This window comes from Lipotes vexillifer, unplaced genomic scaffold (genome assembly GCF_000442215.2).
Source record: "Lipotes vexillifer unplaced genomic scaffold, Lipotes_vexillifer_v1.1 scaffold935, whole genome shotgun sequence".
NCBI classification, from domain to species: Eukaryota; Metazoa; Chordata; class Mammalia; order Artiodactyla; family Lipotidae; genus Lipotes; species Lipotes vexillifer.
In genome coordinates, this window is record NW_006777895.1 from 524017 (window position 1) to 540843 (window position 16827).

Below are 16827 nucleotides of genomic sequence, written 5' to 3' on the forward strand. Positions count from 1 at the left end.
AGTACAAGTGACTAACTGACTGAAATATTGCAAAGCTACACCTGGATTTTATTTTCTTCTCTCAAGTCTCAGGGCTCGGAAGACATCATGGCGAGAGAAGACTGACTTTTTCTTACAGGCCGATGGTCCCCGCACCCAGGAGCTGCGTGTCCCTACATTCTCAGGGTGAGCTGACTGAGATCGCTGAGTTCACTTTCATGGCAAGCAGGGGTCTGATCATAGTTTCTAACTATGATCTGGGACTGATTTGTGGTGTGGTATGACTGAAGGACACCAAAAGGTCAAAGTGGGTCACAAGATTTGGTCCGTATGTGCATAGGGGACTGTGCATGTGAAGTAAACGGGGCCCATCACTTAGCTGGGGGGTTGTCTTGGAAACACTAGGACCGACTCCGGGCTCAGGCCAATCCCAGGATTTCTACAAGTAGGATGTACTTTCTGTAATTTTTCCCTCCACGAATCAGGGCTATCATGTACACCTGTACGGGTCACACCCTGTGTGGAATCCAGCTTGTGTTTTACTTGCCAAGTCGTGCATCCTGGCGGGGGCCGGGTGGGGTGCTGCAGCGGGGGGCCTTCATCCTAATCGCCGGTGGCATCCCTGTCCCCAACTAGAGAAGCAGGAACGCTGCTGACGTATGAACACTGGACGGACTAGAGGCAACAAACGGCAGGGTGCAGTTCCCTCAGCCCTCTCACATCCTCAAGAGCGTGCTTTGTGGATTCCAGTGGCTTGAGGATGCAGCTGTCTAGCTGTGCCTAAAGTAGTTTCATGTGCTATAGGGACCCTTCACGAATGAGAGAACTGAAAATGGAGCTATTCTTAGAAAATAAGTACGGGCCACTAAAGCTGAACCCCCTTAAACAGCTAAAGTTGACTATATTAGACCTAATTACCCACTTTCTAGGCTGTCACCGGACGTAACACGTTGCCGCGGTGACTTCAGGGCCATCAGGCCGCAGACTCAGGCCGCCTTCTCTGTCTGGGCTTCTGGACGTACCTCAGGGCCTGGCCAGAGCGGCGCCCAGAGCAGAACACAGGAGCCGCCGCTGAATGGAAACCTGCTCACGTGGATACTTCGAGACACTGTCTTGGCTACTCAGAAGTTATATTTGCTTCCTTCTTCTAAGTACGTCTTTAAAAGCTTCAAGAGATATAACAACTGGATGGAAAGAAAGCATTTAAAACCCACTGTCTCGTGTGATGGTAGGAAATATATATTTGGTCTTTGTCCCAGGTTCTTGAGACAGAGCTTCTAAAATCTTTGGAATTTCCTGAGTGACAGGGGTGACAGGAGCATCTTTTGTTACTCATAACAAGCCCCTTTCAACCACACCTGGGCTCTGTGCTAATGCGGCGACTCCTGGTGGCCCCTGGAAAGCTTCAGGACGGGGAACAGTGGCAAGAGGAACCAACCACGTGACTGAAGGATGGACCTCTCTCAGCTCCACTCCTGGAAAACTGAGCTCCATCGCCAAAGGCCAATGATTTAATCAATCCTGCTTAGGTAATGGAGCTTCCATAAAACCCCCAAATGATGGGGTTCAGAGGGCTTTGGGGTTGGTGAACACACTGAGGTGCTGGGAGGCTGAGAAACCTTGAGAGGGCATGGAAGCTCTGTGCACCCTGCTCCCCATATGATGCCCTGTGCCTCTCTCCCATTTGGTAGTTCCTGAGTCACAGCCTTTAAAATTGATACATGACAGTGAGTTCTGTGACCTTACTCAACCTGAAGGTGAATGGGATGGTGGATATTTGCCAATTAATGGCTATAAACGCAAGTGGCAACCTGGAACCCGCGGCTGGCGACTGAAGTGGGGACAGCCTTGCGGCACTGGGCCCATGAGCTGAGGGGCTGCGCTAACGCCAGGTAGTGAGTGACCGGACTAGAATTAAGGTGCTGTCTGGAGCGTTAGGGCGTTCGTCGGTGTTGGGGAAAACAGCACACGTTTAGTGCCAGACGTGTCGAGACTGGAAGCAGTTCAGATGGTGTGAGTCCTGAGTGAGGGGTCATGACCTCCCCAGTACAGGCTCACTATAAACTGTGTGATGTCAGTTTTAGTCTGTAACGATCAAACCAAACAGAACCTCTCGGTGGCATCTCAGGTTAAATCAACATTTTGCTTCCTCCTCAGTGGCCATCAAGGTTTGTTCATCACAGGGTCTGAACTAAGAGTAACATTTACAGGCAGGTTGAACAATCACAAAAACAAAGTTCTTAATCTTTGAAGGTGACTGAGGAGTGTGTAAAGACTGCTACTGAAAAGGAAGAGAAAGCGTTCTTACCCAAGCCCTCGATAGCAGTATTTCCTTCGGAACTGAAAGGCATTCTGAACGACTCTCTCCACCAGCCTGAACGGCTGCTCTATCCTCGGCCGGGTCAGCGGGGTGAAATGCACCACCCCCGAGTCCACCTTCATGGTCAGAAAACAAACATTTTACTGCCAGGTATAATATATTAAACGATTTATCTTTGTAGAACACAGGAGGACAGGTCATCAAGAGCATGGTTTTCACGAACAACCCTCTACGTGGACTTCAGTTTCATTTTCTCCAGGCATGTAAGATGCTACGCTCGCATCCGAGCTGCCGCAGAGAACTCACAGTTGGCTGCATCTATTCTATAATGACATCCACTAGGCCTGTGCTTGACAGTCACTTAATTTTAGAATGCAGTTTTACAGTGGCCTTTTAAGATCAATCCAAATAACCATTAAAGTCAGTAGGCAGATAGCAGATAGCATTAGAATATTTTATTTAGCTTTTGAATGAGCAGAAGATAAGCTGCAGCCGCAGTTCTGACTATAAGGCTGGACTTCAAACCAGAGAGACACGGCAGATGGGCCCCCAGGGACCACTCAGCGCTAAACTCCCCAGAGTGTCAGAGGCGCTGATTAATCAGCTGGACTGAATTCATACTCGTCTGCAAGGCCACATAACTTTCTGGTAGCGACTTTAAATGCCCCAAGAGGCACAGGCAGGATCCAAATAGAATGGAAACCACCAAAAACATTACTGTTTAAGTGTCAAGCTGCTAGCCGGTGGCTGAAATTCTTTATCAGAAAATAAAACTTTTCAGGCATAGCTGATAAGAGATTTATACCCTGCCCTATTCTAAAAATGGACTCATGGTGATTCACAAGGATATAATCAAAATAACAACAGAAAAATACTGAAAGTAAAGACTAACGGAGAAATGGAGTCAAAGCAGTTATCGCCCACACAAAAGCCTGACAGAGACCACGGTCTAGGAAATGGGAAGTGTATTCATAATTTACAAAAGCTTTGGTCGCTAAGGGATTACTGCTAAACTTGCTACTCAGAACATAACACAGACTCTACAAAGGCTAAGCAAGTACAGCAATTTATGAAGTGTGGGTTGTACCACTGCTTTTCAGAAGGAATTCTGTATTTTCAAATTCCACAGGGGTTATCATGTTCTCTTGGGAGGACTCGCTCCTAAAGCTCCTTGTGGCTACAAAATTCCTTAAAATGGGCCTGTAATATATGAGGATGGGGAAGTTTTTGTTTTGTTTTTGTTTTTAGGTTGGAGTGAAAATACTGGCATATGACGTGAGACCGTGTGGACGAGACGGACCAAAGATGGCCAACCGGGACAGGCTTCCAGAGGTGTGAGTGGCGTTTCTCCTGCAGGGTCTGAGCCGCCTCACCACGAGCTGCCCCACCAGACCTCTGCCCCATCGTCAGTCACTGAGGCTGGCAAACGCTAGGAATGTTCTAAGCAGTCGAGTGAAAACTGCCAATGGAGAGGACTTTCCGCCTGAAAATGTTCCCCGAAATGTCCCTCAGCCTTCAGACTATTTTAGTGACAATTATACACCTTTGGTGGAAGAGCTGTTATTCCACTGCAGAGAGTGACCATCTCAATGTTATTAAACTTTAATAGTTTTTCAAATTGTGTTCTATGTGTTTCTCCAAGTTCACTAACAAATAATTCCTGTGGGAAAGTAAGTGTTTTGGTTAAAAGGCCGGGACTTTCCTTAGACCATCACAAAAACACCATGGAACAGGGTCCAGGAGTCCCAGAGAGGTTTGTGGTCACTACAGTGAGGAGAGCACCTGGAGGGCACATGGGGCTGGGGAACCACTCTAGGGAGGGATGAAAGATGCTTCACGTGAGAGTACTTCTGTGGAAGGAAAAACAGACAGAAGTGCACTCAACTGTTCTAGACCATTCTCTTGACTTCACCCCGCCCCTTTCCACCGTCTGCGCTCACTGGCATTCCTGTCCCACCTCTCGTGTGTTCGCCAGCCCTCTATGACTCATGTCCTCCAACCCTTTCAATCCTAATCCTTCCAAGTTAGTCAGTTCTGACAGGATTCTTCCACAGTAAGCAGCCTGCCAGTCTCCAGAGAAAATAATCTTTTAGTAAATTATGAGATAAAAATTAAACCCTACCCAACCCTAAACCCATGAAATATTATCAAAACTCTAGTGTTCAAATACTATTAAGACCAAAGGCACAAAAGCAGGGATAGATGCATTCTCCTTCCAGTACAGAAACTGCCACTTCCAGATTCTTTGGATTTAAAATTTTGGCCTCATCTTTATTTGCCTGACTTTATTCCTTTGAGATACAGTCGATGTTTGCAAATACAGGCAATGTCTAATGTTTTTATTTAAATAAAGTTTTAAAACGCCGTATAAATACAGCAGCACCCCGGGTACACTGTAGCAGTAGACTTCTAAAGTTTGATTATGATTTTGATACCCAGTTAAGTTGGCTAATAGTGTCTTTCAGATAAAAGAAAATTTCCACTCACAATCAAATAGTTACTGTTTAGTGGAGGACCACATAAAACTCGGCGTCAAAAAGGGTCTTCCTGTAACATGTCCTGCTTCTCTGGGAAACCTGTACCACCCTGTCTTCTACTCCTGCCTCCAAACGCACTTCTCAGGGTTACTCTGTATGACAGAGCCCATTTTCTCTAGAACCACAGGAAAGCTGCTTGGTAACTATGGTAACATACAAAAATGCTTTTTACTCATAAATGAATGCTTATTTAAAATTACAACCATTATTTTTCCTTGAGTTTTAAGTCCATTAAAGGGTTTGATTACAAAAAAGAGGTCAGTACATAGGCACTAGATGCACTTAAAAATTCTAGTTTAAATGTTGCCAACCCCTCTCCAAACTCAGCCTATCAGTATACCAAAATGACCTACTAAAATGTCAAATTAGAGGATTTACAGCGACTTTAAGTATCTGCCTCTCCAATCCACTATAAGGTCAATGCTGCACAAAGCTAAGGTTATGCTTCTCAACATGAGCAGCCCTGGCTGCAGGCAGGCTGGGGGCGGGTGTCCCATGTCGCAGGCCAGGATGTCTAGGACATGACTGGTTAAGAGCTCAGAGCAACACTGTGGGCTCATAAGAGAACTGGGGTAAGAAGCTATTCAATCTTAAATATTACATATTGCTAACTCAGACCTTGAAGCAGCATGGTACAGGGAACACCAAAGACTGCAGCCCAGTTTCTGACTTTGAGATGATCATAATATGCCAAAGAGCTCAGTAACTACCGTATGAAAAGGTACAGAAACAATACTGGCCATTGTCGAAGAAAGGGTCATCAACAGCTCCCATGGTGTTCGAGACCATTAAAAGATAAGCCAGTGGAGAGGAAGAGCGATTAGGAAGTTACAGTTTACTTACGAGATACAACCGTAACTGGGAGACGGTAGAAGGAGTGATGAGAACAAAGAATGACTACAGGGAACAATCAGAAAGACTCCAAGAACACCACAAGAAGGATTCACAGTTCCAGGTGGTACTGTCTCAGACAGACTTGTGCAGGCGGGAGTGGGAAGGGTCCAGCGATTCTGAGGTGGCCACAGTACCACCTGATGGGACACGGGGTCAGGAGTTCGGGAGAGTCACATTCAGTGTCAGGGGGGAGATGAGAGTAAGGTGAGCACGCTGGGGGATGCTTGGTTCCTCCACCCACCAGTGTCTAGGTTACTCCTCAGGGTCCTATGCCAAGCTAGGGACAGTCTCCATTAGAATGTCATGGGCCCTGCAGTTACAACCTCCCCCCAACAAGGGGAGCAGTCACAAGTAACTGCTGCCTATGCTATTACAATTATGCATCTTGTAGAAAAACAAAATATTTACAAACATGTAGATCACATTTCCTAGAACTATTTTATTCTGCCCATAATTCTTGTCCCAAGCCCAATTTAAGGACAGAATTTCCGCCGTAAAACCTTACAACTCAAACACTCCAACAACATTCTACGTATTCCAAACCAAGGTATTCCATGAAGACTGTTAGGACCTATAGTTCTTTCTCTAAAGTTTACAATTTGTGTTTGTTACTGAAACAATATTAATTTCTGCAGATGTTCCACCACACCTTTTGTTTCCCACAGATGTCTGGTTTTTCTCTTTTCCTCCTTGGAATCATACAGAAAGAACAGATCTTAAACTGTCAGTGTTTCCTCTCAGAGCACAAGCATGTAAGAGAATGACAGGGTGAGCTGACAGCACGATGAGAAATAAGCCTAAGAGGTGCCCAGGGTGAGGGGAGGGGATGGAGAAAGCTTTTTACTGTGTATATTGTATATGTAAATGTAGGTATGTATGTAAATTATGCCTACTAGCAACAACAACAAGATGAATGAGCGTCTCTTGGTCCCAAGAAAGGAAACAATTTCAGGGATGTGAACACTTAATTCTAAACAAAGTACAAGAGGGATGAGAACTCACAAACGCTGGATTAGGATTTTCTGTTATCTTAGCCTGCAGCTCCCCAATGAGCACAGGGAAAACACCTTTCTGAAACCAGGACCTTTGCCACAAACCATGACTTCGGTGTCTGTGAAAGGGCGGCACCTGGAGGCGCCTGTGTTAACTGTGCCAGGACTGTGCCCCCCTCTGTGCGGGTGGGGGAGATCCCTGCCGGGGGAGGAGCCGTGCTGTAGCAGCCCAGGGGGCGAGAGCAAGGGCCTGACCTCGGGTTTCTCATCCACAGTACAGGGAAACTCCCCGGGGATGGTTTCAATCTAAGCAAACTCACAAGGTACTCAATTGCTGCCGCTGTAAATATTACTATTATGAAAAGATTGATAAACAAATATGGATGCAAATACATTCATTCATAATGAGTCATAACTACCAAAGAGACCCTCAAGTTGACTAGTCAGTACATCCCCTTCCTATAAAAACCACCTAACAAGCTCTGTTATGCTGAGAGAGTTGTGCAGAGGCACGGAATAGGAACAAACTCATACAGACGATGTGCAATGGTCACTGGCCACTCACTGGCACAAGGTACAGGGCACCAGATGCTCCTAGGCCGTGTGCTCTCAGTACCCAGGCCAGCTCTCCATTTGCAGAGCTGTTCTTTAAATGTGTTCATGTTGTCCTGCTCTTCCTGTCTCTGACTTGAAAGCCATTGTGTCTTTTTAAAGATGAATGCCAGAGCTACTGGACCTCCTCCTTTACATGCTGATTTTACTAGTCTAACTCATGGAGGTTTGGGGGACCTCCTATGTATATAACCGGAGATATAACAATAAGTACGAGAAATGATTAAAACTGATGCAAGCTCTCTAATTTGGCAACATCACAAAGTCCACATGAACCCACCCAGGACCCTAGAGTGTGGGCAGGGGCTGAAATGTAGGAGACCCAGTGGGCAGAGAGAGTCACAGGGAAGGAAGACAAAGAGGAAGACGGGAAGAGGAGGAGAGAGTGGTGAGCTGAGAGCCAGGCCCAGACGAGGGGTGTTCAGCCCACTATCTGAGATACTACCAATAAGTGAGGACGTTTTTAAAAAAACGTCCTGCTCTTCAAAATAATGTGCAAAGAGAATGCAGTGGTGAGGCCACAGCAGATACATACTTACATTATTTACGAGGTTGAAAAACCTAGGCTGATCTGCCAAGTGTCACCACAAACTCCAAGACAGTCTTAATATTCTAAAATAATGTGATAAAGACATAGAAAACAAATCCTCAAGATCCTTTCACATGAAGACATAAAAAGGAGCAACAAAATGTAGTCAAAACAAACAATAGAGCAAATGGCAGTGCAACCTACAAGCAGAAACATACACGACTTGCACAGAGCCATCGGAGCCAGGATGGCCTCTTTAGACATTTGGGGACACACAGCAACCAGAGAATAGCCATCTTCATTTTTAACACGGTCCTCACTATAATCAACAAGTCTACAAACTACCAATTCTAAAAGATAAAGCCTTCGGGCAGCCTAAAGCATTATTTTAAAACTAAAGTAACCATAAAGATGGAGGAAATAATGCACTCGTTGTGCTCATAGCCAATACTGTTAATTTCCCAGGACTGAGCAGGAGGAAAAACATTATTTTAAGATGAAGTCAATCACTTTAAATTTGTGGGACTGGAACAGGTAACTATCTTAATGTTACTCTGAACTTTAATTATTTTCAAGGTAGAAGAGAAAGCAAGTGAGAAAAGACGCTGCTGTTGTTTTAACATCAGAACCTTAACTTTTCATTGGAATTATGTGGGCGGCATTTTAAACACACTATGACTGGGCATCATCCTGACAACTGAATCAAGAGCCACTGGGAGGGGTCTGGGCCTCAAGGCTTTTCTAAAGCTAGATGATGCTCACGTGTGGGCAGGGGTGAGAGACGCGGGTCTGGAGAACTATTTCCCACAAAGGTTTGGTACTGTTATTACTTCTCAAATATTCAGTCAAACTACCGATTCTTTGAGAAGAAAAAGAAAAGCTTGTCTTGACTATCCAGAGTATCATCACTAAGAAAAACACACTAAGGGAATCACTTGTAATTTTTTCTTAAAAACAGATAAATAAAAACATTTTAAAGAAAAGAGATGGGACTGCTGAGTCACCGGCCAGCTACTCTGCAATCACTCATGGACTTGGCATGAGTGAGAAGCAAATGTTTATATGTAAAGCTACAGAGGTGTCAGAGTTCATTTGTTTCCACAGCTTAATCCAGACTACCACTGAAAGGAACGACTCATTATAATGAGACTTAAAAACACATTCTGTTCTAAATGGAGGCAGGGCAGGGCTATGAGTGTATGAGGGTTTCAAAAAATCACAGTATTCTGGGCCTGAATCCCACATTCCTGCCTTTTATATTATGGACTTTAGTCAAGTTATTTAACTTCTCTGGAGCTTAGTTTTCTCACTTGTAAAATTAGGATTTCTGTTATCTCATAGGCTTGTTTTAAGAATTAAATACCTCAACATATAGGTATTTATACATGGTATATAGGTATATATACATAGCATATAGGAAGCAGTTTATAAATGGTAGATCTTATTATTACATCAAGATTATAAAACTAAAGAGTTACAAAATTACTTAAAATGACAGAGTCTCTTAAAAAAGGACAAAATTACACTTTTAATCATGTAAAGGTAATGTATTATTGTTATTTTATATACTCAAAATCAGCTTCTGAATTCATTCAACAAATATTTATCACACTTCTACAACAAGCCAGGCGCCATTCCTGGCACAGGAGAACCTGGCAATTAACAGGACAGAAATCCTTGCCCTTGTGCCTTGTGCCGTTCACATTCTGGAGGTCTTCAGCCAGAGTAAGCAGTAGAGGGGCTCAGATGGTAGGATACTTGATTTATTCTGAAGTTTAGAAACAAAAGGATTTGTTGATTGAATGGCTCTTGGGTATGGAATCAAGGATGTTTTGAAGATCAAGGGTCTACCAAATGGCAGGATGAGTTTGCCGTTAATGGACACTGGGAAACTGGGGAGAACTGGTATGGGGAAAGTCAAGAGCTCAGTTCTGTCCCCGATAGGTCTGAGACGTCTATCAGTGACGTCACACTGGCAGTGTGGACATATTCGGTTGGATGTTTAAAATTTTACAACTGTAAGATGCTACGGAAAAGCCCGAACGAACTTTTTGGCCAACCCAATACAAAACTTGGGTGTTTAGTGGGGAGGGCTGGAGAAGATACATAAACTAAGGTAAAGGTAAACACAGAGTTATCTAGGGAAGCCTCTGAACTTAAAAGATTTAATTCTCTTTAATATCCACATTGGAAGTAGATAATAATGTCAATGAATTATATTTCTCTATACACCTCTACTTTCTAGCTCCTTTCTTATACAAGAAATTCTGCCTTGGGTTAAAGGCCTGTAGTTAATGAAAGTTCTTTGCGTTTCAGAAGTTTGCCTTTTTAAAACAGACAGCTTAATGTATTAGAAGATAAGTGTTCTCATCAAGGCAGAAAAATAATCAAAAAGGTTTCGAAAATAGCAATGCACATTAAAGCATGCTTAACCCATTTACCCTCGGCAAGCTGCATTATGCTGGTGGTCAGAGCTGGGAGCAGACTGGTCCCTCCACCGGCCACCAGTCAGCCTCAGCACAGGTGAGTCTGCACAACCACGGCGAGGAGCAAAACAAGCCAAGACACTGGAGGGATCTGGTGGATTTCTTGCTACAGCAGTAGTAACAGGGCTGTTAGTGCCTGAAATTCAACTCCACTTCACTCAGCACTTAGACAAAGAACTGTTTATATATCTCGATGAAATTAAATAAGAAAGTAAATTTATAAAGCAAAATTACAACACTATGGCTAAAAACACAAATCCACAGGCATTAGATTTCTAAGAGGAGAAAACGATACATATCTTGCTAAATGCCAGACTTAGAAAAGATGAAAACAAACCAACTAAAAACAACAAAAAATCCAGAAAAATCCAGATAACTGAAACATGCATTTTTTTTAACATCTTTATTAGAGTGTAATTGCTTTACAGTGTTGTGTTTGTTTCTGCTGTATAAAAAAGTGAATCAGCTATATGTATACGTATATCCCCATATCCCCTCCCTCTTGTGTCTCCCTCCCACCCTCCCTATCCCACCCCTCCAGGCGGTCGCAAAGCACCGAGCGGATCTCCCTGTGCTATGCGGCGGCTTCCCACTAGCTATCTATTTTACATTTGGTAGCGTATATATGTCCACGCCACTCTCTCACCTCGTCCCAGCTTACCCTTCCCCCTCCCCTTGTCCTTAAGTCCATTCTCTAGGTCTGTGTCTTTATTCCTGTCTTGCCCCTAGGTTCATCAGAAACATTTTTTTTAGATTCCATATATATGAAACATGGATTTTTATTATTCACTGCTTTTAAAGAAATGGCTAACATCTAACATGGCTATCAGCCGTTGTAAAATTTTAAACATCCAATCAAAATTATCTTTTTCTCTCTATAGTGGCTATGAATGTATAGCTTGTAGAATTAACATTATTGAGGTAGAAAAAAAATGAGAACCCAAAGTAGATGAAGACGAAATATGTCTGTACCATTATTCATGGTCTAGAACCTCAGTGTTTGATTTTGGTTCATCAAATATTTTTCATCACATTATTTTGGTGTAATTTCTTTACAATGCTTTCTAAAATCTCTAATTTACTAAGTTATAATTTATTTGTTTTTAACATCTTTATTGGAGTATAATTGCTTTACAATGGTATGTTAGTTGCTGCTGTATAACAAAGTGAATCAGCTATATGCTTACGTATATCCCCATATCTCCTCCCTCTTGCGTCTCCCTCCCACCCTCCCTATCCCACCCCTCTAGGTGGTCACAAAGCACCGAGCTGATCTCCCTGTGCTATGCAGCAGCTTCCCACTAGCTATCTATTATACTTTAGAAATCTTTCTCAGTGGAAAGATTAATAGAAGAAAATTCAGGATACTGCCCCCCTGCCCCCACCCAAAAAAAAAAAAAAAACTTGTAGGTTTACTGCTCAGATTCTAGTCAACAGCTGTTGCTGGGTTTTCTTTTTACTTTTATCAAGATATATATAAAATTGTCTTTTGAATGTTTAGTTTGAAAGTTACCAATTTTGTGAATCTTGATTTCAGACAAGTCAGAAGCACCAGAATAAACAGACAGTCTCAATTAACTATCACTTGCAAAGCACAGTCTAGTGAAAAATATTTCAGACCATATTCTTTAATTGGGGACATAAAATAATAAATGGTACCCTCCAACATAGATAAAAATTCAGAAATAAATTATAACTATGGACTAAAACATAATATTAAAAGAAAAGAAAGTCTTTTTGTGAGCACCCAGATAATTCCTCCTCTGTATATAGTGACACAGAAGCATTTTCAGCTTTCAGGTTTTGACAAATCCTGTTGTAACCACAGCTCCCTCCCTCCCCCGCCTCTCTTTTCTGAATTCTCCCCCAGCTCAAAAAATGAGATGGGGAACCCGGTATTTATCTCCTGGCACCACCAGCAGTTCTCCCTGCTCGGATTTCTACGTTGCTCTTCATTTGCTACTTGCAAGTTAACCTATTGGAGCTTCATCGCTAATATTCAGAAGCTGTGAACTGAGCCTCAGGTATGTGGCTCCTCTTCATCATGTCTTACTGGGGTTCATTTGAAGACAACTGACAGAAGAGAGTTAAGTCACTGAAGGCTACTGACAAAAGGTATGGAAAACGAGAAGCTTCCACAATGCTTCGGGACCTAAATATAGATCTTCAAGTATAACTCGGTTTGAACTGTACCTTGTAAATCTGTTTTTAAATACTAGATTTGATATAAATAAATCCTGTCTGGAAAACTGACTTTACATTTTAACAAAATCCAGTTCAGAATTTCTTTGGGAAATAGCTCATAAACTTAACATTATAGGTTCTGTTCTATATGCAACAGATTTTAGAACCACGAGAGAGTTCTCATTTAGAACTGTTTTCCATGCTTACTTTCACAGCATTTCACCACCATCACCACCACCGCTGAAACAAAGTATGCCTTTATTCTCTACGAGACAGAAATCTGAGAGAACAGGCCACAAACTGTACCATGCTTGTGGCTGGAGGGGGGAAAAAAAAAGATTTCACAGCAATATAGCTAAGATGCCAGTATATTTTTATAAAGGGAAAAGAGTGACCTTCATTTTGGAGAACAAATTCTTTCTGCATAAGTTCTCCATGCAGAAAAAAGCACTCAAAGTCCACTATTCAACAGTAAGTGAGCACCATGCTAACTGAATGCAGTGTCACATTGTTTACGCTGATTTGGGCCATCTGTAATTTATCACTGCCAGCACTTGTTAATTAAGATGAACAAGCTGTCTCCAAGTCTGAATTACACTGGAATTTATAAAATGTATTGGTTAATGGGAAGAAAAGAGTTATAATTGGGAAGCTGAGCAGAGACTGATCAACACATAGCAGTTACTCAAGCAAAGTAAAAAGAAAGAAAGGAGATGCTCGCAGGGAATGCTTACAGCAGTCTCGCTCTTGAAGAACCCCTTAAGCCGAAAATGGTCCGGGAAGGCAGTAATTGAGTGAGCTGGCTGGAGTCTGAAATGTTAAAACCCAGACCTGAAAACAGCTATTATGAAACTATAAACATGTGCTTCATTTTTTTTTTCTCTAGAAACTTTAACTTTCGTTCTATTTTGGTCTCAGATATGAAAAGAAATTTGGAAAACAGAAAAAGAATGAACTGGAGGATGACAAGCAAAGCCAAGGCACTTTGATGCTTAGAGTGAAACTGACTCTAAGAATTCAAAATCTCAGGGAAATCTCCTGAAACTACAGAATTTACATTTTAAGATTATGAACAAAAATAGAACAATGGAATTCAGATAGCCCAGGATTTAACCTCTTAGGGAATCAATGTTTTAACTATATTAAACTATACAACTGTATTAAAAGTAACACAGGCATGGATTCACATTGCTGCAGATATTTCACAAAAGCCAGGCATCAACCTCCTTGGTGAGTCTCTGAAGCTACGCCACTTGCTCATTTGCTCTATTAATTCCCTCTGGAGTCTTTTTTTCTGTGTGAGAAAGGGAGTGAGTGAGGGGATGGTTAACGGTGCTTTGTCTCTAGATGTAGCATTCTCCCTGCTTCCAACAGGAAGTACACAGGAGGATTTCACCGGAATTACTGTGGTAAAGGGGGACAAGGGTGCAAGGTGCAGTGAAGTGGGAAGAGGTGGGGAAGTGGGCACTGCCAATCTTGCCGCTGAGGTCTGTGTGGCGTGGGGCGACCTACTACCTAAGTGTCCTAATCTGAAATAACACTAATGGCCAAGATTACATCTATGGTTTCTTTCAGCTCTAAGTTCCTATGAAAACAAATGAAATCGGCCTAAGGAAGGAAGAGAAAAAAAAATCCAGATGTCATTAAATATCAAGTCACATGACATAATATATATTTTAGAAATACTAATAACAATGTCAATTGTAATTTACTGCGTACTTTCTATGGGTTAGACATTGTCCTACACCCTTTAAAATTCTTTCATGTATATAACTCCATGATATAGATACTATAATCCTCCCTGCTTTCCAGAAGAGAATACTGAGGCACAGAGAGGTTCTGGAAAGCCAAGATTTGACCCAAGTGCTTTAGATTCAGAGCTCATACTGCCTTTTGTGACAAATATATGAATCACGATAGAGCCATTCTAATACATCACTCAAAAATTCAGAAACACAAAAAGGTCAATATTGCTGTATTTCAGAAACCATTATATTTTCCTCAAAGAAAGCAGTAAGTACGGCCTGATTAAAACACAGCACGTCACAAAGGAAGTGCTATCTTTTCCCTCTTACTAAACGGAAGGAAGGGAGGGAGGGAGGAAGGGAGGGAGGGAAGGAAGGGAGGAAGCAAAAAAGTGTAAATTATTTTTGAATCTCTCTCATACAAATAATGATGTGGTTACTTCTGGTATGTATTTGCAAGATTCCATGTCACCACTTCTGAATCGTCTGAATAACCGGTTTTGCAGCAGACTTCATTTGGGTCAGGGAACGATTCTGGTCCCAACTAGAAAGGATCTCACATTCTCCTAAGCAAAAGACAGTGGCTTGATTGTTTCAGTTTTGAGTAAGCTGTACCTGAAGGGAAACAAGTGCTCACTTAGGTAAGGATTTTGCAAGCTGTAAATTAGAGATAATCATGCCAGTGACTGATTTCTTTTACTACTTTCTTCTTCTTAAACAATTCACCTGGGCCATGTGAATGACACATGGACAGTGTTTGATACATTTTTAAAAATAAAATCATTTTTTGAATGCTTCAAACTTTTCTAATATATATTTATAAATCCTTTTTAACAGGTGGGTTTAAACTATTCTTCCTTATTACCTAGAGTATTTTAACTAGAAATAAGTTTTTAAAACCTGTAATACTATTAAAATTCTATATCAGATATCCTACAGCTGGCGTTCCATGTCTAAATCTCCTAACAAGGCACACAGACTTCAGCAGAGCTTAAATTTTAAATAAAAGAACAAAGTGGACAGCCCTCTCATTTATGCCATGTATCAAGCACCACCCAACCAAAATCACTCAGGACAATGGCAACCTCTGTGGGCCTGGTGTGAGCTTTTCTCCTGGGAAGCAGTGTCCTCATCCACGGCTGGGACCTATTCAGATGGGTGCTCAGCTCCCACTGTACACAGAAGTCTTTTTGTTTTTTCTTTCTTTCAACCCTGATTTTGTCTTCTTTCCCCAGCCTTTTGTTACTTGGTTCTCTACTGTACAGAAATAGCTACAATTCTGAGTGAGAGCCATCAGGATTTTCTAGGAGGACAAAGGTAACGGTGACGTTATGACCTCGGCGCGTCTCCAGCTCCTTGCTTTTGCCCTGGCCTTATCTGGGGTCTTTGGAGTGCTCATGGCCACCCTGCTGCCCAACTGGAAGGTGAATGTGGACGCGGGCTCCAACATCATCACAGCCATCGTGCAGCTGCAAGGGCTGTGGATGGACTGCACGTGCTATAGCACCGGAATGTTCAGCTGCACTTTGAATTACTCCGTCCTAGCCCTCCCCACCCACGTGCAGGCCGCTCGGGCAGCCATGGTCCTGGCCTGTGTCCTGTCTGCTGTGGGGATGTGCACTGCCACAATCGGGATGAAATGCACTCGCTTAGGAGGGGACAGGGAAACCAAGAGTTACGCTTGTTTTGCTGGGGGAGTCTGCTTCATGTCTGCGGGGATCTCTGGTTTAATACCGACGGTGTGGTACACGAAGGAGATCATAGCAAACTTTGTGGATGTGACAGTCCCAGAAAGCAACAAACATGAACCCGGAGGAGCTGTCTACATTGGATTCATTTCGGCCATGCTGCTGTTTATCTCTGGCATGATTTTCTGTATAAAAAAGGATTCGGAGGCTTGGTTCCACCCATCCAAGCAGCAGCACGTCTCCACCACACAGCCAGAGGACCGTTCAGCATACAGCCTGAAGGATTATGTGTGAATAACTGTGTGATGCACATGACTTAGGTGCCTGCTGTGATTTCTGTCTTTATTTTAGATTAAATACAAGAATTGTGCTTACCTTTCTCTACAAAGAATGTAAAAATACTTAAAAAATGAAGTTGTTCGAAATGCCAACAACCTTCGTATACAATTATATCTGTTTTAGATGATTTTTCCATTATTGTTGTCATGTTTTATCTAAAGGTTTCTAATGGAAAGAGTTCTGATTATATTGATGAGGCAATGGAATGGATGGCTTTTTTTTTTTTTTTTTTTCTTTTTTAAGATAAATTGTTGATGCATCTTCCTAACTGGTACTTCACTGGATTTTATAAAAGAGCTCCACTGCCAAGTGTAAAAAGCACCTTGGGCTTCCCTGGTGGCGCAGTGGTTGAGGGTCCGCCTGCCGATGCAGGGGACACGGGTTCGTGCCCCGGTCCGGGAGGATCCCGCGGGCCGCGGAGCGGCTGGGCCCGTGAGCCATGGCGGCTGGGCCTGCGCATCCGGAGCCTGTGCTCCGCGACAGGAGAGGCCGCGGCAGTGAGAGGCCCGCATACCGCAAAAA

The 16827-nt window shown here is 42.8% G+C and overlaps 2 protein-coding genes across 3 annotated transcripts in view; one reads left to right on the forward strand and one right to left on the reverse strand.

Annotated features, from left to right (window-relative positions):
• The window catches only part of TFB1M (transcription factor B1, mitochondrial), a 59550-nt gene that overhangs the window by 2231 nt on the left and 40492 nt on the right, over positions 1-16827 (reverse strand). Inside the window, exon 6 of one of the 2 annotated variants that reach the window (XM_007451337.1) lies at positions 2288-2415. The exons of the other annotated variant lie outside the window; for it this stretch is intronic. Within the exon in view, the coding sequence (XP_007451399.1) occupies positions 2288-2415 (128 nt within the window). The remainder of the gene's footprint in view (positions 1-2287; positions 2416-16827) is intronic. 2 annotated transcript variants of the gene reach the window in all.
• Positions 15589-16307, forward strand: CLDN20 (claudin 20). The gene has a single exon (XM_007451336.1). It carries the CDS (start codon positions 15610-15612, stop codon positions 16258-16260), a length of 651 nt encoding a protein of 216 aa, XP_007451398.1. The 5' UTR covers positions 15589-15609; the 3' UTR covers positions 16261-16307.

Bases quoted from the DNA above. Each gene is read 5' to 3' on its own strand.
- CLDN20 (XM_007451336.1), top strand. From the start codon at position 15,610: ATGACCTCGGCGCGTCTCCAGCTCCTTGCTTTTGCCCTGGCCTTATCT.